The following is a 22,356-nucleotide window of genomic DNA, read 5'->3' on the forward strand; positions in this document are numbered from 1 at the left end:
ACTGGATTTTCCATTAACCCCTAAAGTTTCACTAAGAGTCTGTCTGCATCTCTGCTACTCCATACAATCAAAAAGTATTATATTGAATACGGAAAAACACCATGCTAAATGATAATCCACAGTGCAGCTAGCCACCATAGTATGTTAAGATCTATAAACAGACACACTCTTCCTCAATACACACACACACACACACACACACACACTCAATATTACTATAGGGCCAGTGTTGCTCAAACTTCAGTCATTTGAGTTTCACATTGAATTTGAGTACAACCTAAATTTTTATTCACTTAAAGTGGAATTTATCTCATTTTTTAAAAATCAGACACACCCTAAGCAATCATGAGCTTGATTGTGTTAGTTTTATGCATTTTTTCCTAATAAAATTTAAAATAAATCCACAGTCAATAAAGTAAAATAAAATAAAATTCCTCCAAGTACCATCAAGAATTGGGTTATATACCCTCAATGATAAACATATTAAACTTTGCAAAATATAAGAGTAGCTTATGAAAAGAAGAATATACACACTGGTCTAGAATACAAGATTTTGTGTTAAAGGAATTTATTATCATAATATTTTCATTGCATTTATTAGGATAGAAAATCATCAACTGTTACATACATTACCTTTCATTAGTTATAGAATCTGATTCCATACATTACTGCAAAAAGGGAACAAAAGGGCCACCAGTTAATGGGTAGAGTTTTCGTTTTACACATGAATTGGCATAAATCCCACTCTCATCATGCCAGGTGTTGATACCAAATCTTTTGGAACCATTTAGATCTGTGAACTGAGAACGGCATTTTCTGTGGACAACTGAATAATCATCATCTTGACAAGGATAACCCTATGGGGGGAAAAGATAATATTAAATGACTGAAATATGTAAAAAGGAGTGATTTCCAAAAGTTGATCTTTAATATGCTAGTCTTATTATGATTAAAGGTTAATTTTCAAAGTTGATTAATTTAATCTCAAATTACTAATGCCTCTTGTATTTGGCTATTGCATTTATAAGTACTTCTAATTCTGAAAGAAGAATCTAGTTCATGGTTATTTTATTTATAAAATTAAAATGATAAATTATTATATATATAAAATTTTTCTAAACCATAAATATACAGTAAATAAGTATTTAAATTGTATGACCATCTACATAAGACAAAAACAATTGTAATTTAACTACCATTCAACATCTTTTTTTATTAACATTATAATCATTTCAAAGAATAATATCTTGGGTTTATTTTTAATACTTTCTATCAAGTCATACTTGCCAGTAAATGCCAAGCTAAAAGATTCATTCCTATGAGAAATTTATCTCAGTATAATCCAGTATAATATTTAAGGTATTTATCCTTAGAGCACTTCATAAAAGCTTCTATTGTAATAAAACAAGACACTATCACTGACCATTTCCCAAAGGGAATATTGATTCTCTCAGATTACATCAAGGGTAATCGTAGACAAGAAACACAAAGCTCTTGCACTGATTATCTAATTTCTGCTTTAAATTGGTACTAATTTTAAAGCACTAGGACAAGATTGAAATTAAATCACCAAAACTATAAAACAATGAAAGAACACCAAAATAGTTCTAATCTTGGATTGGTTTTATTGAAAATAATTGAAAATTCTAACCACATAATAATCATTATAATATCTATCTATTTACTGAGTGCCTATTATGGGTTGAACGGGGCAGTTGAGTATTTATAACTTTTAATCCACAAAAGGCTCTGAAGTAGGAATTATTACTCCCACTTTACATACAAGAAAAGATCACTTGCTTAAAATCTCAGGAGAGAATCTAAAGAATGCTAGCGATTCAGCCTATCTGAATGCCAGGGCTTCAAGCTATCTACCTGTGAGACACATTATCCCACCAGCACCCTCATGAAATTATTAATAATTAAGAGATAAAATATATAAACAATAAAATCCAAAAGCTACATAATAGCCACGTCACTTTCTATATAGTTTTGGGCTTTTGCTTTGTGTTGTTGAGGGTCTGTTTCTTTGGGGTTTGTTTGTTTCTTTTTGGTCAGGTAGAGAGGCCCTTTAAATGAGATTTGAGTGTTGCTAGCCAAACTGCCATCTAAGTAGGAGGCAGGATCTGCTCATTCCTACTCCAACTGCAGTGGAACTGAGGAGAGCTTCTCATGCAAGGTCAACGCCTTCATTTGGCGTCTCCTAGGCAGAAAGGACAATATATTTTGATGAGATGAGTGACAAGAATAAATGTGATGTTTTAGGAAAAGTATTCCGGCAGCAGAAGGTACTAAAGACTGAAGGTGAAAAGCACTGGATTCCAGAACTATGATTAGAACTGGATCTCAACAACTTACTACATGTCATTAACTGATGGATGTATAAATAAAATGTGGTCTATTCACACAATGAAATATTATTTGGCAACAAAAGGAATAAAATAGTGATAGTTCTATAGCACAGATGAACCTTGAAAACATTATGCTAAGTGAAAGAAACTAAGGCAAAAGCCAGATTGTATGATTCCCTATATGAAATATCCAAAAAATGCAAGTCCACAGAGATAGAAAGTAGCTTTGCCAGGGGATGGGGGAGGGGAAGGAATTAGTAGTGACATTAAGGGTTGTGACTGGATCACCAGGCACCAAGATACCTGGCTAAACATTATTTGCGGGTTGTGTCCGTGAAACTGTTTCCAGATGAAATTAGCATTTAAATGGATGGACTCAGTAAAGTTGTTTGCTTTCCCCAATGTGGGCGGGCATCATCCAATCTGTTGAGGGCCTGCATAGAGGAGAAAGGCAGAGAAAGTAACAATTGGCTCCTTCCTGCTTGATTGCTCAAGCTGAGACATTAATCTTATCCTGCACCTTGGTACTCCTAGTTCTCAAGCCTTCGACTGGAAGTGAATTATATCACTGGCTTTCCTGGGTTTTCAGCTTTGGTTTTGTTTCTGTAGAGAAACCTGACTAGTACAATGGGTTTCTTTGGGGGTGATGAAAATGTTCTGAAATTGACTGTGGTGATGACTGTATGACACTGGAGATACATTAAAAATTACTGAATTGTATGTTTTAAAAGGGTGAATTTTATGGCACATGAATTAAATCTCAGTAAATTATATCTCAGTAAAGCCATTATTTTTTAAAAGTAGATAAGTAGAGAGTGTTTGTTGCCTGTCGACACACATAAAACTGAGTGCTTCCCATTATTAGAGGTGTATTGGTAAACTAGTAGATTTACTAATCTACTAGGGGCAGAATCTAACTGACCTAAAACAATCTGGATAATCTCACTTCATTCTCAATGATAGTGATTAGTTCAGTGTTAGGCAAGTGGTTGAATTTGTCCAAACGGCTTAAAGCCTGAGACTTTTGTTCAAGAGTTTGGGGGAAAAACATTCTTTTTCCACTATTGGACATAAATAAGGAAGCATCTAGCCCAGGTTGCTGTTGGCAGCCTGCCTACAAGAACGGCAGGTTTGAGAGTCAGTAAAAGTATGATGACATTGCTATATCAATCCTTTCCTGAAGTCAGACTTTTCAAAAACAATGAGCCAATAAATTACTTTTACTGTCTGATCTAGTTTGAGCTGGTTTTTGTACAAACTTCTAAAAGCATCCTAACTAATATATACTGAATAATCTGCAATATTGGAACACTGAGAGAGCAAAGAAATGAGATTTAGAGCAAAGAAATGGGTCAAAAACAAGGGAGTTGGGCATATATAAAAAAGTAGGAGTAAAGGCAATGCAGTAAATTTGTGCCTAAGCATACACTCAGGAATTAGAAGGATGCAAACACAGAACAGGTGAATAAAGAAGGTTTTCAAAAATAAGAACAAACTATTAGGAACCAGGAGGGTATAATTATTATAAGGAAACAGAACAAATTATGTTTTTCAAAGTTTAATACAGAAGGCACAAAATAGAATAGAAGAAAGCAGCTTCACCAAGAAGGTCCTACCTCAAAGGACCTTTATATTGACTGCAGCTCTGACCCAAAGCCACATTGAGATGGTGGGAGTTTTGGACAAGCAAGTATTTACTTTGGTGCACCTCTCAAACCAGGTACGCAGGGAAGGGGGTAATCATTTCAAAATTATTAGTAGTTTCCCCCGTTCAGTGTATGTAACCACCCACTTTCCCAAGGGGAGATCAAAATTTGTTTTAGAAAAAAACGGCAACCAAAGAGCAAAGTAATTTTACCTTCTAATGCAAAATAGGGTTTTTCCGAAAGACAACAGCCTTGCAATCCAATTCACAGTCTTGAGGATTTTAGAATATCAGTAATACCTGGAAGACTCAGATCATAGATTTCTCCAAGCATGTAGAAAAAACATCCTTTGCCATGAAGGCTTTAACAAGAGTTGGAATGGTGAGTAGGGAGATAGGGAAGAAGTCTGGGGCATTGCAGGAAGGTGAAAATAAGAGAAAAGCAAAGCAGAACAGCAGAAATAGTCAATGCATTTCCCAATTTTCCCATCCCTAGACTTAAATCAGACAGAGTCTCATTGACGTGGACTAAGAGAAGTGTATTAGATAAATGAGAATAATGGCAGAAAGGCATAAGGGGTCTCCTAGCCCCCATCGCTCATGAAAACTCGAAAGAGACCACCTCTCAGGCTGTTCTTTCATTTACCTGGGGCACAGCCAAACCCAAACTGGCAGAGCAGCACGGTCAGACAGAGGGAGGCTCTGAGAATCACCAATCCTGAACCACGTTTGGTATACCTGTGGCATAAACAAGACCCTGAAGTAGTTGCAAGTCTACAGAGGGAGTTCAACTGTTAGCTGCAGAGCTGAGCATTGGAGCTAGGCACTGAATGGGAGTCACAGAAGGCTTCTGTGGGGTCAACAGTATCTATGGAAGTGGGAATGAGGTGGCGTTATCTCAAACATGCCATGAGGGCTCCAATCAAGCCCAGAGAAAAAGAGTGAGAAACTGAAAAAGACTGACAGTTAACAACAGCCACAGACTACAGCCACTTAGGGCAGTAAGGAAAAGAGCAACCAGGTGGACTTGGGATATCATACCAGAGACCAGAACAGGCAGAGACCACCACACAGAAAACACTGCTCTTCCCGTCTGGCAGCAGGATGCAAAGTTGCATCCCTCTTTCCATATACCTGGATGCCATCTCAGGGAAACATGCAGTTGCCATTGCTGCATAACCGGCCAACCCATACACAGCAGTATAAAACAGTAGATTCTTTAGATCAGGAATTTAGAAAGGTACAGCAAAGCCATCTTATTGCTTCACAATGTCTGGGGCCTCAGCTGGGAAGACCTGAAAGCTGAGATTGACAAGTTCTGGGGTTAGAAATATCTCTCATTCCAATTAGTAGTTGATGCTGGCTATCTGCTGGGACTTTAGCTAGGGCTGTTGATGGAACAGCTACACAACAACAACCTTTGTGCCTGCATGGGCTTCCTCACAGCATGGTGACTGGGTTCCAAGAATAAGGATGGCACAAAGAGAATCAGGAGGAAGCTGCGTTGCTTTTTATCAACTACTCCAGAAGTCACATAGCATCGGTTCCATCATAGTCACAGTTCACCCAGGTTCTAGGGGAAGTAACATGGATTCTGCCTCTCAATGTGAAAAATATCAAAATCACATTGTAAGGGCACATGCGATGGCAGCACATGTTGCAACCATTTTGGAAAAATAACAATCTGCCACAGGGAGAAAAGTGGGGTCTGTTGGGGTTCCCAAGACCACCCCTAGATTCAATGACTTTCTAGGAGGACTCATAAAACTTTATATAATTGTACTCGTTGGTATGACTGATTACAGCAAGTTGATTCAAAGCAAAGCCAGCAAAGGGAAAAGGCACATAGGCTAAAGTCCAGAAAATACAGGTGCGAAATTCTGAGACCAAGAGCCCTCTCCAAGTGAGTCACACAGGTTGCACTTAATTCCCCCAGCCATGAGTCGTAAATGCTATCTACTGGGGAAGCTGATTAGAGAATCCAAGGCCAAGATTTTTCTTGGGGGTTGGTCACATAGGCACCCACTGCCTAGCACATACCAAATGCCAGACTTCCAGAAGGAAAACAGGTGTTTAACATAAACCACATTGTGCAAACAGTTTAGACACAATGAGCTACTCTTACTAGGGAATTCTAATCTCTAGATGCCAATCAAAGGCCAACCTTATAAGCAGGCCTTTTAACAGATAACAGTCTCAGTTCTGCTTTTCTACACATAGGGGATGGGAGAGGATCTCTGAGAAAGTGAGAGTTTTTTCAAGGAAGATTAAATAGTTCCTATAGGAACTATTTAAATTATAGAATCAGACAAAGCTTTACATGGATTGCAGAGTTAGTGTTTTCCCACTGGTGATGGGCTTGGGAAGAGAGCCCGCTATCAGTTACTTCCTCTGCGTATATGAGATGCAGATAGTTTTTATAGTTTCAACACCCTAACATCATATTTAAATGTTTACTCAACATCTACTTAGTGGGGGTGGGAAGAAGTGTTTAGAAACTGTGTATAGAAAGAGACTTTTGCATTATCACACATTATTGGCTGATTCACTATTCTGGTGCCACACAGACCCTGAGTTCTGACAAAGTTCACTTAAGACAGGACTATCACTGCAAGCTTTTTCTGGGTCTCCAGATAGATGAGGGTAACCAAGTATTTGTCTCAAGTGTGGAGTGGGTGGGCATCAGAGCACAACAACTTAAGCAGAGCTGGCCTAGAGGAAACATTTCACAGGAAGAATTTAGAGGACTTACCAGCCTAACTGGGGATAAAGAACCAAAGATGTTCCACAGCTTCAGACCCGGATGTCTGGGACAGTTCTAACACCAATAAAAAAAATAAAAAAGACATGGAGATGGGGAGGACTTTTTTAAGGGGGGAAACGATGAGTCACTTCTCAGACATTTTTAATTAGAGATAATATCAGTATAAAACATTTATTTGAAAGGCAATGCTGTGGGACAGATGACCTGGAGAGAAGTCAGTGCCCTATGAAGAGCAGTGATCATTGGCTAGGGAAAATAGCTATAGGGAACATTACGGGAATCATGCATTTTATCTGAATAGGGACTGTGGCTTACACAATTATACTGTATCAATTTTCTCTGAGGTTGAAAATTTTATCAGAGCTATGTATCTTTGTTATTAAGAAATATACATTGAACTATTCAGAGGTAAAGGGGCACAAAGTCTCCAGCCTGCTCTTAAATGGTAAACAATTGATAACTCTAGGTAAAGATTATATGGGAGCTCCTCATGCTAGTCTTGTAACTTTCCTGTAAGTTTGAAATTATATAAAAATAAGTTACCCAAAAAAGGTGATGGTTATAGAGCCATGGGAGAGGGTGAATTCTCTGAGATAATGTAAAATGAGAGGAGCAGGGTTCTGGGACCCAAATCTTGGAGACACTCATGGCTGGGTTCATAAAGAAGCTATGAAAGACAGAGAAAAGGTATGGAGGGAGTGTTGCAATGTCATAGATTCTGAGGAAAGGGTGGGCAGAGAATGCAGTAGCAGCCAACAATTGCTCACTTCCAAAGAAGCATTACAGAGGGCAAGACCTGACAAAACACAACCAACAGTAAGAATCAATCACTTGTCATTTTTGAGTGTGCTGTTTCAGAGAAGGATTGAGGAAATTGAACGAAACATCCTGATAGAAGAGGGAAAGAAGTGTCAGAGAAAGGAACGCTGAGGGCAAACAGGCCCTGTAGAAACAGGAACCACTGAAGACCCAGTATGAGAATCACTGTAGGGAAAATCTGTGTTAAGGTTAATAAAGCTTTTTTCTTCCTTTTCTTTTCTTTCTCTTCCTTCTTCTTTTTAACAGATCATAGAAATACAGGTTAGGATATTACAGAAGGGTCTTCTTGAGTTACCAGTCGACCTTCCCTCATTGTGAAAGACAGATAGAACATGGTTTTACCACTTATATCAGTGTATTTTGTCATGGGTATCCAATTCTTAGATTCCCAATCCCTTCCCATCCTCATTCCCCTAGCCTCTTAGCATCATCTCCCAAACCTTTTTTCTTTCAGAATAAAATGAAATTGCTTTTTCTTAGTCAACCATATACCAATCTTTACCCATTCTCCAACCCCCCCCCCCCCAATTTTCTAAGGGGTTAGTCTGTAGTTACACTTATTCTTATATGATTTCATACCTTTTCTTTAGGACGTTTTATTTTTCATTGTTTTATTTTTCAAGGTCATTTTCAGTTTTCGGCCTGCCTTCTGGAACATCAGTAACTCTGCCTAATTTAATACTACAAGATAATTTGAAAGCACAGTCTCAATTCCTTCATCTCATCCATAAAAATACATAATGGATTATGTTTCCTGGCCAAATCAGTCACTGCGAACTAACCTTGTGTCCACCATTACATAGCTGTTAGCCACCTGGCATTCATACAGCAAAGATCACTCTTCCCTAGCACGCCTATAAGTATCCTCATTTGGTGTACTCCATTTACTCTTAAAAAAAGTATTGAGGCAATAAGCTTATTTATTTGAATGTCACATTGGATGGAATGAAAATAGATATTAAAGTATATTGCTGTGATATTTTGTTTGATTATTTTCAGTATTTATCATGTATAAAATTCTTCCCCACTTACATGCACTTGACTGAAGATCCGCTTTCCCCTAATAAGCTTGTCTTCTAAGAACACATACAGAGTGATGTGGGAAGAAAAGAACAATTCCCCTACAGCCAAAATTACTAACCCTGGGAATCACAGGGCATAGGCATCTTAGACAGATCCCTTTATTCATTTCCCTTCACTACTTTTAAAATGATTTCATTTCTATTGGATATTTTTTCTCCCAATGATTGAATTACAGATAAGAGTAACTGGCAAATGCAGCTACAAAGAACATGTAACTATTAGTTGGATATATTTTTGTTAACTCTTTAAGAAACCTTTACTATCTCTATTTATTTGATAAAATTTTACAAAGGAGAAGCATTTGTAACAAATACAGATATTCAACTAAAGAAAAATAGTCATAGGACCCTGAATAGCCAAAGCAATCTTGAGGGAAAAAGATGGAGCTGGAGGAATCAGAGTCCCTGACTTCAGACTATACTACAAAGCTACAGTAATCAAGACAATATGGTATTGGCACAAAACCAGAAATATAGATCAATGGTACAGGATAGAAAGCTCAGTGATAAACTATGGTCAACTAATCTATGGCAAAGGAGGCAAGGATATACAATGGAGAAAAGGTAGCCTCTTCAATAAGTGGTGCTGAGAAAACTGGACAGCTACATGTAAAAGAATGAAATTAGAACACTTCCTAACACCACACACAAATTTAAACTCAAAATGGATTAAAGACCTAAATGTAAGGCCAGACACTATAAAACTCCTAGAGGAAAACATAGGAAGAACACTCTTCGATGTAAATAACAGCAAGACCTTTTTTGATCCACCCCCTAGAATAATGGAAATAAAAACAAAAATAAATAAGTGGGACCTAATGAAACTTCAAAGCTTCTGCACAGCAAAGGAAACTATAAACAAGATGAAAAGACAACCCTCAGAATGAGAGAAAATATTTGCAAATGAATCAACAAAGGATTAATCTCCAAAATACATAAACAGTTCATGCAGCTCAATATCAAAAAACAAACAACCCAATCAGAAAATGGGCAGAAGACCTAAATAGGCATTTCTCTAAAGAAGACATACAGATGGCCAAGAGGCACATGAAAAGCTGCTCAATATCACTAATTATTAGAGAAATGCAAATCAAAACTACAATGAGGTATCACCTCACACCAGTTAGAATGGGCATCATCAGAAAATCTACAAACAGTAAATGCTGGAGAGGGTGTGGAGAAAAGGGAATGTTCTTGCACTGTTGGTGGGAATATAAATTGATACAGCCACTATGGAGAATAGTATGGCGGTTCTTCAAAAAACTAAAAATGGAATTACCATATGACCCAGCAATCCCACTACTGGGCCCATACCCAGAGAAAACCACAATTCAAAAAGCACATGCACCCCAATGTTCATTGCAGCACTATGTACAATAGCCAGGTCATGGAAGCAACCTAAATGTCCACCAACAGATAAATGGATAAAGAAGATGTGGTACATATATACAGTAGAATATTACTCAGACATGAAAAGGAATGAAATTGGGACATTTGTAGAGATGTGGATGGACCTAGAGACTGTCATACAGAGTGAAGTGAGTCAGAAAGAGAAAAACAAATATCATATATTAACACATGTATGCAGAATATAGAAAAATGGTACAGATCAACTGGTTTGCAAGGCAGAAACAGAGACACAGATGTAGAAAACAAACATATGGACACGAAGTGGGAAAGGCAGGGCAGGGGGATGGGGTGGGAGGGTTGGGGTGGGATGAACTGGGAGATTGGGACTGTCATATATACATTACTAATAAGAAAAAATATCAAACTGTATACTTTCAATACATGCAGTTTATTGCATGTCAATTATATTTCAATAAAAGTTCAAAAAAATCTATAAATATATCATTAATGAGTCTGGTCATCACAAAGAAAAATATAGAGATCTATATGAACAATCACATCATAAAATAAGCTGACTTTTAAAGACTAATCATTCAAACTTCAGTAATGGCCAGCATCAAAATCTAAGCAATACACTATTAAACCTTAGTTACTGACACACTTTTCTTTCTTATGCACAAATTTTGATTGGTCTTATCATTTTAATATAAAAAATAAATATCAACTTCCTATTCCTCAGTCTACATTACATGAGGACACCTGCCACTATTTTATATTTATAATGGTGTGGTTAGATATAAATTTGAGGCCCAGGGTTCTCAATTTTTCAATCTTTTGTTTTCGTTTTTTATTCTTTACAAAAGTCAGATATGTTTACTGTAGAAATTAAAGATAATCAAAAGGAAGAAAATAAAATCTCCCAGAATCCCAAGTTCCCTAAGGTAGAACTGAGCTTTTATGACTTGACCCAGAAACAAAAGGAGGTCATGGTTACTTAACTTCAGAAAGCAATATAAGATGAAGGTATACTATCAGAGGAAACAGCGTTCTTTCTGCTAAAAGGACACAACACTAAAAAGTACTTGGGGATCTGAGTTTCCTGAGGATCAAAACCCAAAATTTCTCAACTGTTAGTGATACATGAGGTGAGCGCGAGTTAAAACATTTATTTTTTAAATTTCAAGTAGACGAATTAAATGTCTGCCAAGGTACTTAATCAAAAAGATTACTTGGTCATAAATAAATATTAGGATAAGAAAGGATCAATGAGAATCAAATCATAGAATTTGAGAGCCAGAGAGCTCATAAAGATCTTTCTGTTTATATCAGTGAGCATTCTCCAGAGAATCAGAACCAGTAGGAGACAGATAGAAAGAGAGGATAGGGAGATAGGATAGACTATCTACCTGTCTTATCTCTCTATCTTATCTATGTACCTATCTATCTCTACATCTAAATACAGCTCAATGGGGGAAGCTGGGGAAGCCCTGTGGAGCTATATGAGCAACTGCCAGCAGATCCTAAGGTTGAAGCTGGGGCCTAGGAAATGTGGTCCCTTAGTGCTGGCAGAATGCCATGAGACTCAGATTCAGAATTTTTTGCCTGTAAGCCACAAAATCATGCCTATATGTACATGTATAAGGTTAGCACAATATGTGCAACACACATTGAGATCTTTCAGGCATGAATTTAGGTCAAGGAAGGCCACCATTTTCTTCTAAACCAGGTAACAGAGGGCTGTTTTTGTGGTTAACTAGCAGCAGCATTTTGGAAACACCTTGACATCAACCAGAAAATACTAGGTACAATCATGTGACCCCTTCCCTCTTCCTCAATTCCACTCCCCCACCACTGCCTCTTTTGCAGAAGAATCTAAAACTCTCTCTCATTTCGTTTCAGTCAGTAGCAAATAAGAAGATAAACAAGCATATTCAGCAAATGGCCATGATTCTTTTGCTAGTAGATAGTGAGTCAGAATCTTAACAGGACAAAAAAGAGAAAATTAAATAGTGGATACATTAAGATGCAGTACAAAGCAAAGTAGTACTAAAATAAAAGTCATGAAGACACATCATGACCCCTGAAATATTGCCTAATTGAAGTTCAGCCTTAATTTTCTGGATAAAAGTTTGGCAAAACCACACTTTATTCTAGACTACAGGTTTATACATGATTATTCCCTGTGGCCAGATTTACATTGCACAACTTTTTGTGGTATTATGTTTTAAAACAGAACAATGACAACAACAAAAAAGCAAGGAAAAAAAAGACTGTCTATACTGGAATGAAATTATGGAAGATCATGGGGACACAGAATGGAGCAAAGATGCAGAGAGGGCCTTAAGGAGAACTGAGAACGAAAGCTAGTTTAGTTTAGACAGGTGATGCTTCCTACAGAACCCCCAACCTGCTCTAGATTCACTTTTCGACCCAGCTGTTGGTGGTTTTCACCAAGTCACTCTTTCCCTTTTCTTCTTAAAGCCCCTGTTAGGCATCTCTTCCTAGCAAGCAGGAAACTAAAGGCAATTCCAGCCTTTGGGGAGTTTCTTTCATGTGACTGAGCCTAATACAACAATAAAGGGCTCTTGATGATGCTCACCTGACTCTTAGCCAAGGTGCATCTTGGTCTGGGGTGATATTCAAAGTATTTACAAATCAGTACACACCAGGCAGTCAGATTGGGCAAGTTCTAGATGCCCCTGGTCGGACAGGTGTTAAACTACCAGAAGGTCCAGGCTGGGCCCACTCAGCCATGAAGCACAGAAAGCACAGTGCCTATGGCCCATAGCATTTTAAAGGCCCACAAAAATGTTTTCATTTCTTTTTTAAAATCAGAATTTTCAAAATGATATATATAATAATAATGTGAATGTACTTGGTGCCACTAAATTGTACACTTAAAAAAGGGTTAAAATGGTAAATTTTACATTATGTATATTTTACCATAATAAAAAAATGCAAATGCCATTTAGAAAACATAACTCTATTAAATGATAGAAACTCATACTGAAGCCAGGAAATGATGCCAGTAATTTAATATCCATAAACATCTTAGGGCAGTAAGCAATGGCAGCTATCAGACAGAAAATTTTGCTTAAAATAGGGTACAAAAACCCAAAAGCACTTCTCAGAAAAAATGAGTATTGTATGATTTAGTTTTGTGTAATAACACTCATTAGTATATTGGTAATAATTTCAGGAGAGTTAACAATAACATGGTCACATAACATGGCCATAAAATACAATAATATAGTCACAAATAAGTCATAAATAGGCTAGGAGACAGAACACTATAAAAGAATAAAAGGAAAAGATAGGCAATCTTTACAAAATGCCAATGAGAAATATAGCCTAAGAAATACATCTCTTTAATAAGCCTTTAAATCCAAAAAAAAAAAAAAAAAAAAAGAATATAATCTAACCTGGATTATATCTGTCTTTAGAGCAATGCAGTTGTAAAATATATTATTTAATTTTTTTTTTATCTTTAAATGGAAGAAGGAGCCCACAAAGGCAAACATCCTCAGGGCCCAGGTAAGTCATAATGCAGCCCTGGGTCCCAGGAGTCCAGGGGAATGGCTGGGGTTACTTAGGTAGCAGGGTTCTGGGGAATTCCAGGCCACAGCACATTTCCAAGCAGCACAGCAATATCAATATTTTAACAATGCTATATCTGTACCAGGGCATGGAATCCAAGTGATAAGATAGGCCAATCCTGCCATTGACGGTAATGTTTTAAACAGATACAGCCTCTTTTCTTACCTACTATGCAACACTGCTTGGATTCCTTATAAGCAATTTTGAATGCATGCCAGCCTTAAAACATAACTCTCTATTAAAAACCTCCTCAGGTTTTTATCTCTGAAAGAACTAGGAAATGCAACAGTTTTTGGATATGCCTGGAAAGATAATTCAATAGGCAGCTCTATTTAGGAAAACAAAATGGTACTTCACGCAATAACGACCAACCAGATATAATCAAATGGCAGCTGCAGGGCTGGGAGGAGCCATTAACCTCCAAAGTTCTCCCACTGAGGGACTGGTCATTCGACTCAATCTTTGGTCCCACCTTTCTTTCCTGCTATCTTGTAGGTTGACGTCCAACACTTTAGATTTAGAATTTAGCCAACACCCTGGCTTACCATTTCTTCACCTTCTCAAGTCAATGACTTGGATTCCATTATAGAAACTTATTCCCATGGCCACATCTTGGGATCTGTCATTCCCCAGAATTGCTCTACATCTGAAATATGAATAAATTCCAGTACATCCCCTTTGCTCACTACCTCTAATTCTTCTAGCTCTCTCACTCCTTCACTACTGCCATGCTTGTTGTTTTCTTTAATTCCCTGGGCCTTTCAGCTTCCTGAGTTTGTTAGTCCATGCCTGAACTAATTATTTTCCTTACTAATCCTGAGTGTGTTTGGTTGACTCTCCATCATTACCCTCAGCTCACTTGTCCTTTGTCTCAAAGGCTCACATATCCTACAAATAGCCAGCCTTAAACCAATCTATTATTTTTTTTAAGCTCTTTACTGGAATATAATTGCTTTACATTTTTGTACCAGCTTTTGAGGTACACCAAAGTGAATCAGCTGTATTTATACATATATCCCCATATCCCCTCCCTCCCGCGACTCCCTCCCACCTTCCCTGTCCTGGCCCTTTAAGGCATCACCCATCATCGAGTTGATCTCCCTTTGTTATACAGCAACTTCCCACTAGCTATCTATTTTACAGTTGGTAGTGTGTATATGTCTATGCTACTCTCTCACTTTGTCCCAGCTTCCCCTTCGCCCCCCACCCCCCCAACCCCGTGTCCTCCAGTCCATTCTCTGCATCTGCATCCTTATTCTTGCCCTGTCACTGGGTTCATCAGTACCTTTTTTTTTTTAGATTCTGTATATATGAGTTAGCATACAGTATTTGTTTTTCTCTTTCTGGCTTACTTCACTCTGTATGACAGTCTCTAGGTCTATCCACCTCATTACATATAGCTCCATTTCATTCTTTTTTATGGCTGAGTAATATTCCATTCTATATATGTGCCACATCTTCTTTATCCATTCATCTGTTGATGGGCATTTAGGTTGCTTCCATGTCCTGGCTATTGTAAATAGTGCTGCAATGAGCATTATGGTACATGTTTCTTTTTGGATTATGGTTTTCTCTGGGTATATGCCCAGTAGTGGGATTGCTGGGTCATATGGCAGTTCTATTTTTAGTCTTCTGATATAACTTCTCTGCAACTTTTCCTTTATTTTGATTCTTTGGGAGAAGGATAGGGAAGTTTTAAGAGAAGGTAACTTTCATTGAAACTGGGGTGAGTTATAGTAAGTACAGTAAGTCCCCTACATACGAAACTTTAAGTTGCAAACTTTCAAAGATGCAAACGTGTGTTTGCATGTCCAATCATGTAAATTTGTTCACAGGTCTGGCATACATTGTTATATGCGTGCATCCTCTACAAGTGGTTGTGCTTTTGTGTACTTTACTGTATAGTACTGTTGCTTTGCAACACGAGCAGCTTACAATGAAGATCTGATGGAATTGGAGGCCCAGAGAAAGGACAAAGAAAGACAAGAGGAAGAAGTAACTGAAGAATTGAAGAGATTCATGACACAGGAAATGGCAAGGGGATTTTCTTTACCTGAGGAGGCACTGTTAGTTTTTGAGGCACAGGACCCTAACATGGAATGGTACGCAAAGGTTGCAGCAGTTACTGAGAATGCAATCCAGTGCTACTGTGTCATCTATGACAAGAAAAAAGAGCTACTACCCAGACATCACTGGATCATTTTTACAAGAGGGTAGATAGAATTGAATCCAGCAAGGAACTAGAACCTGTGCCATCAGCGTCAGGCGTGAGTGAAAGTGCAGCTTGCCCTCCATCTCCTATTGTTGATGATCCTTCAGCTCTACCATCTCCCCCCTCCTCTCCCTCCTCCAGTCAGTAATTCTTCTTGCCTGTTCACTCAATGCCAGCCCCTGTATGCCAGCTGTTGTACTGTACTATTGTACTTTCCAAGGTACTGTATGATTAAAAATGTTTTCTTTATTTCTTGTTTGTTTTTTTATGTATTATTTGTGTGAAAAGTATTATAAACCTATTACAGTACAGTACTATATAGCCGACTGTGTAAGTTGGGTACCTAGGCCAACTTTGTTGGACTTACAAACAAATTGGACTTACGAACTTGCTCTTGGAACAGAACTCCTTCGTATGTAGGGGACTTGCTGTATCCAGCTTTAAGAGGAGGAGTTCTGAAGAAGTTGCTTGCAATTCTCTTTCATTTCTCTCATTGAAAATGATTTCATAACTTCTTAATACTCTGTATTTATCATTCATGTCTAGAGCTATGGGGAGATAATTTGCATTCCCTTAAGACTTCTTACAATGCTATCCCACTTTATGCAACTATGAATTAAGCAAATATAAGAGACCATAATATAAAAATTTATAGTTTCAATTCATGCACAAAATTTAAAATAATACGAATCAAAATATTTTAAAATTTCTTCAGGAATTGCATAATTAGGTGGTAGCCTGAGTGAATGGTGAGCTGTGTTTATGCTAGGCCACATGGTGAAGCCTCTAGCAAGTTAAAAAATATTCTCCTTATTTTGTCGGTATTTTATGAACTATGCATTTGCTTATGTGCATGATAACTTCTAAGTCAGAGTTCAGTCACTATTCTGCTGCTATTTAACAATTCACTGTCATTACAATTTAAAATATTTTTTGTATTCTATAATGATGTAATGCAAGCATTCATTAAATGGGGGTGCTAGAAGCAACATGCTTCAAAATCAATTACTTTGACAAGGAACTTAGAAGTGAAGGAACAAAACTCTAAATAAAGCCAAAGAACTGCCATCGCATGCTGCATGCTATGCTGTTAATGTGGAAACAAGCAATATGAGAAATACTAGAAATAATGCTGGAAGAATTAAAGCACAAATATATAACAAAATGGCTAAAGATTCATGCACCCTGAGAATACAGCCCACATTATATTTATGCTTATGGGAAAATTAGTCCTTTGAATTTTGTGAGTTTTTAATTATGTCTTGCAACTTCCTTTTGTTTGGAGATGGAGCCAAATCCCATGTATATAAGGAAATGAGCCTGAATTGCATTTTTTTTTTAACTTAATTGCATTTATTTATTATTATTATTTTTTTTGGGGGGGGGTACACCAGGTTCAATCAACTGTTTTTATACACATATCCCCATATTCCCTCCCTTCCTTGATGCCCCCCCCTCGAGTCCCCCCCACCCTCCCTGCCCCAGTCCTCTAAGGCATCTTCCATCCTCGAGTTTGAATTGCATTTTTAAATAATATATTTGTTTCCTTGTGGTTTATCTGATTTTAAACCACCATGCTTGCTGCATTGGAAAATGCTGAAAAAATGAAGAAAATCATTTAGAATGTCACCATTCATTAGCCAGCTCTACTAGCATTTTGACAGTTTCTTCAGGCTCTTTTCCCCTATATTTTTACATAGTTTGGATAAAATACACATACAATTGTGTATCTTAAGGTTCTTCTTGACCTTAAATATGAAAATTTATCAAGACACTAAGAACTATCCATGGACTTTCTAAAGGCTACAAAATATCTCACCGTGATTATTACTTATTTAATTACAACTGTCAGAGAGGAAAAATCTTTCCTTTACACTTCCAGGTTCTTCTGACTGGTCTAAGAATTACACTTACATGAGACAGATTAACCGGAAAAGGCTAATTTAATTTCATGCAGACAGAAACCCCACATACATGAGAAGGTCCGAGTTCCTATATACATGAGAGGTTCAAAAACAGAAAAGTAAAATGAGGTATACATGTCACCCTGAGCTAAGGAATAGGATAGGGGCCTGGAGCTTCCAAGAACAGTAGGGTTCACAAGACAATAAGAAGAGCAGATGTTTGGCAATTAGACATTTCCCCTGCCATACAGATGGGGCTACTTAGCTAAAATTTATCTCCGGTAATAACTTTTTTTTTCTGGGAAAACTTCCCAATTTAAATTCTTCTAGGTCATTAAGGGAGGAGCAGTAGGTTATCTTGAACCCACAGGGTCTCAATTGTCTTTAACTCAAAAAAATCCTTATGCAGGAGTGATACATTTTGGGGAGGCTCATTCTGAACCCCTAGAGCACTACACCTAACACTAAAACATTAGGTAATTTCCAAGTTTTGCCATAATAATTCATAATTCAGTGATGAGTATCCTTACATATAAATTTTAACCCTAGTCTGAATTATTTTTCTTTGGGGAAATCCTTAGGAGAATGATTAGATCAAATAGTATCTCAATTCATATTGCCAAATTCCTTCCCAGAAAGATTAAAACAATTTACAATACTCCTGGCAATAGAAAAAAGTACCCATATCACCCCACTGTCACTCAACTGAGTGTTATTATTTTTAAAAATATTGCCAATTTTATTAGCAAAAAAATTTAATGCTTTAATTCACACATATTCTATTATTTGTAGATTGGGATTTTCCCTGTTATTTATCAGCTAGTTAATAATAATAATTTCCTGGGCTTCCCTGGTAGCACAGTGATTAAGAATCCGCCTGCCAATGCAGGGGACATGGGTTCGATCCCTGATCTAGGAAGATCCCACATGCCACAGAGTAGCTAAGCCCCTATGCCACAACTACTGAGCCTGCGCTCTAGAGCCTGCTAGCCACTACTAATGAGCCCGAGTGCCACAACTACTGAAGCCCACGCGCCTAGAGCCCATGCTCCTCAACAAGAGAAGTCACCACAATGAGAAGCCTGTGCACCGCAACGAAGAGTAGACCCTGCTCTCCGCAACTGCAGAAAGCCCCCACACAACAATTAAGACCCAACACAGCCATTAATAAAAATAAATTAATTAAAAATGATAATAATAATAATTTCCTAATTTGTGAATTGTCTTTATATGCCCTTTGCTTGTTTCCCTAGGTCTTTAACATTTTTCCTGCCAATAGGTCTGAATTCTTTTTCTTTATTTTTTTTAATTTTTTTTATTTTTTATTTTTTACAATAAACTGCATATATTTAGAGGGTACAATTTGGTATCCCAGTCTCCCAATTCGTTCCCCCCCCCAACCCTCCCCGCTTTCCCCACTTGGTGTCCATATGTTTGTTCTCTACATCTGTGTCTCTATTCCTGCCTTGCAAACCAGTTGATTTGTACCATTTTTCTACAGTCCACATATATGTGTTAATATACGGTATTTGTTTTTCTCTTTCTGACTCACTACACTCTGTATGAAGTCTCTAAGTCCATCCATGTCTCTAAAAATGTCCCAGTTTCATTGCTTTCTACAGCTGAGTAATATTCTATTGTATATATATACCACATCTACTTTATCCATTCATCTGTTGATGGACATTTAGGTTGCTTCCATGTCCTTGCTATTGTAAATAGTGCTGCAATGAACATGGGAGTGCATGTGTCTTTTTGAATTATGGTGTTCTCTGGGTATGTGCCCAGCAGTGGGATTGCTGGGTCATATGGTAGTTCTATTTTTAGTTTTGCAAGGAACCTCCATACTGTTCTCCATAGTGGCTGTATCAATTTACATTCCCACCAACAGTGCAAGAACGTTCCCTTTTCTCCACACCCTCTCCAGCATTTACTGTTTGTAGATTTTATGATAATGTCCACTCTAACCGGTGTGAGATGATACCTCATTGTAGTTTTCATTTGCATTTCTCTAATAATTAGTGATGTTGAGCAGCTTTTCATGTGCCTCTTGGCCATCCGTATGTCTTCTTTGGAGAAATGCCTATTTAGGTCTTCTGCCCATTTTTTGATTGGGTTGCTTGTTTTTTTGATATTGAGCTGCATAAACTGTTTATATATTTTGGAGATTAATCCTTTGTCTGTTGATTCATTTGCAAATATTTTCTCTCATTCTGAGGGTTGTCTTTTTGTCTTGCTTATAGTTCCCTTTGCTGTGCAGAAGCTTTGAAGTTTCATTAGGTCCCACTTATTTATTTTTGTTTTTAATTCCATTATTCTAGGGGGTGGATCAAAAAAGGTCTTGCTGTTATTTACATCGAAGAGTGTTCTTCCTATGTTTTCCTCTAGGAGTTTTATAGTGGCTGGCCTTACATTTAGGTCTTTAATCCATTTTGAGTTTATTTTTGTGTGTGGTGTTAGGAAGTGTTCTAATTTCATTCTTTTACATGTAGCTGTCCTGTTTCCCCAGCACCACTTATTGAAGAGGCTGCCTTTTCTCCATTGTATATCCTTGCCTCCTTTGTCATAGATTAGTTGACCGTAGCTTATCTCTGGGCTTTCTATCCTGTTCCATTGATCTATATTTCTGGTTTTGTGCCAGTACCATACTGTCTTGATCACTGTAGCCTTGTAGTATAGCCCAAAGTCAGGAAGCCTGATTCCACCAACTCCATCTTTCCTTCTCAAGATTGCTTTGGCTATTCAGGGTCTTTTGCATTTCCATACAAATCGTAAAATTTCTTGTTCTAGTTCTGTGAAAAATTCCATTGGTAATTTGATAGGGATTGCATTCAATCTATAAATTGCTTTCAGTAACATAGTCATTTTCACAATGTTGATTCTTCCAATCCAAGAACATGGTATGTCCCTCCATCTGTTCGTGTCATCTTTGATTTCTTTCATTAGTGTCTTATAGTTTTCTGAGTACAGGTCTTTTACCTCCTTGGTTAGGTTTTTTTTTTTTTTTTTTTTTACTTTAAATATATGCAATTTATTGTATGTCAACTATATCTCAATAAAAGTTCTTTAAAAAAATTTCCCCAAATAACAAAAGATATATATATATGACCTGTTGTGTCTTCCTTTCATTTAGCATGTTCTTTTTTTATTAATTTATTTATTTATTCTTTTTTTTTTTTTTTTTAATTTTATTTTTTTTGGGGGTACACCAGGTTCAATCAACTGTTTTTATACACATATCCCCATATTCCCTCCCTTCCTTGACGCCCCCCCCTCGATTCCCCCCCACCCTCCCTGCCCCAGTCCTCTAAGCCATCTTCCATCCTCGAGTTGGACTCCCTTTGTTATACAACAACTTCCCACTGACTATTTTACAGTTGGTAGTATATATATGTCTGTACTACTCTCCCGCTTCTTCTCAGTTTCCCCTTCACCCCCCGCCCCCTCCCATACCTCGAGTTTTCCAGTCCATTCCCTGTATCTGCTTCCCTGTTCTTGTCACTGAGTTCATCGGTACCATTTTTAGATTCCGTATATGTGAGTTAGCATACAATATTTGTCTTTCTCTTTCTGACTTACTTCACTCTGTATGACAGATTGTAGTTCTATCCACCTCATTACATATAGCTCCATCTCATCCCTTTTTATAGCTGAGTAATATTCCATTGTATATATATGCCACATCTTCTGTAGCCATTCATTTGTTGATGGGCATTTAGGTTGCTTCCATGTCCTGGCTATTGTAAAGAGTGCTGCAATAAACATTATGGTACAAGTTTCTTTTGGGATTATGGTTTTCTTTGGGTATATGCCCAGGAGTGGGATTACTGGATCATATGGTAGTTCTATTTGTAGTTTTTGAAGGAACCTCCAAATTGTTTTCCATAGTGGCTGTACCAACTTACAGTCCCACCAACAGTGCAGGAGAGTTCCCTTTTCTCCACACCCTCTCCAACATTTGTTGTTTCCAGACTTTGTGATGATGGCCATTCTGATTGGTGTGAGGTGATACCTCATTGTGGCTTTGACTTGCATTTCTCTGATGATGAGTGATGTGGAGCATCTTTTCATGTGTTTGTTGGCCATCTGTATGTCTTCTTTGGAGAAATGTCTATTTAGGTCTTCTGCCCATTTGTGGATTGGGTTATTTGCTTTTTTGGTATGAAGCTGCATGAGCTGCTTGTATATTTTGGAGGTTAATCCTTTGTCCGTTGTTTCATAGGCAATTATTTTTTCCCATTCTGAGGGTTGCCTTTTAGTCTTGTTTATGGTTTCTTTTGCTGTGCAAAAGCTTTTAAGTTTCATGAGGTCCCATTCGTTTATTCTTGATTTTATTTCCATGATTCTAGGAGGTGGGTCAAAAAGGATGTTGCTTTGATGTATGTCAAAGAGTGTTCTGCCTATGTTTTCCTCTAGGAGTTTGATAGTGTCTGGCCTTATATGTAGGTCTTTAATCCATTTGGAGTTTATTTTTGTGTATGGTGTTAGGAAGTGTTCTAATTTCATTCTTTTACATGTTGCTGTCCAATTTTCCCAGCACCACTTATTGAAGAGGCTGTCTTTTTTCCATTGTATACTCGTGCCTCCTTTGTCAAAGATAAGGTGCCCATATGTGTTTGGGCTTACTTCTGA

General features: G+C 37.6%; 1 protein-coding gene across 1 annotated transcript in view; it reads right to left on the bottom strand.

The window, feature by feature from the left end:
• Positions 1-582: 582 nt before the first annotated feature.
• CFAP95 (cilia and flagella associated protein 95) overlaps positions 583-22,356 on the bottom strand; it is a 96,471-nt gene continuing 74,697 nt past the window's right edge. The window contains exon 6 of the mRNA XM_057724304.1: positions 583-857. Within this exon, the coding sequence (XP_057580287.1) occupies positions 666-857 (192 nt within the window). The 3' untranslated portion in view covers positions 583-665. The remainder of the gene's footprint in view (positions 858-22,356) is intronic.

The sequence above is a fragment of the Hippopotamus amphibius genome, chromosome 2 (assembly GCF_030028045.1).
Source record: "Hippopotamus amphibius kiboko isolate mHipAmp2 chromosome 2, mHipAmp2.hap2, whole genome shotgun sequence".
Taxonomy (NCBI): domain Eukaryota; kingdom Metazoa; phylum Chordata; class Mammalia; order Artiodactyla; family Hippopotamidae; genus Hippopotamus; species Hippopotamus amphibius.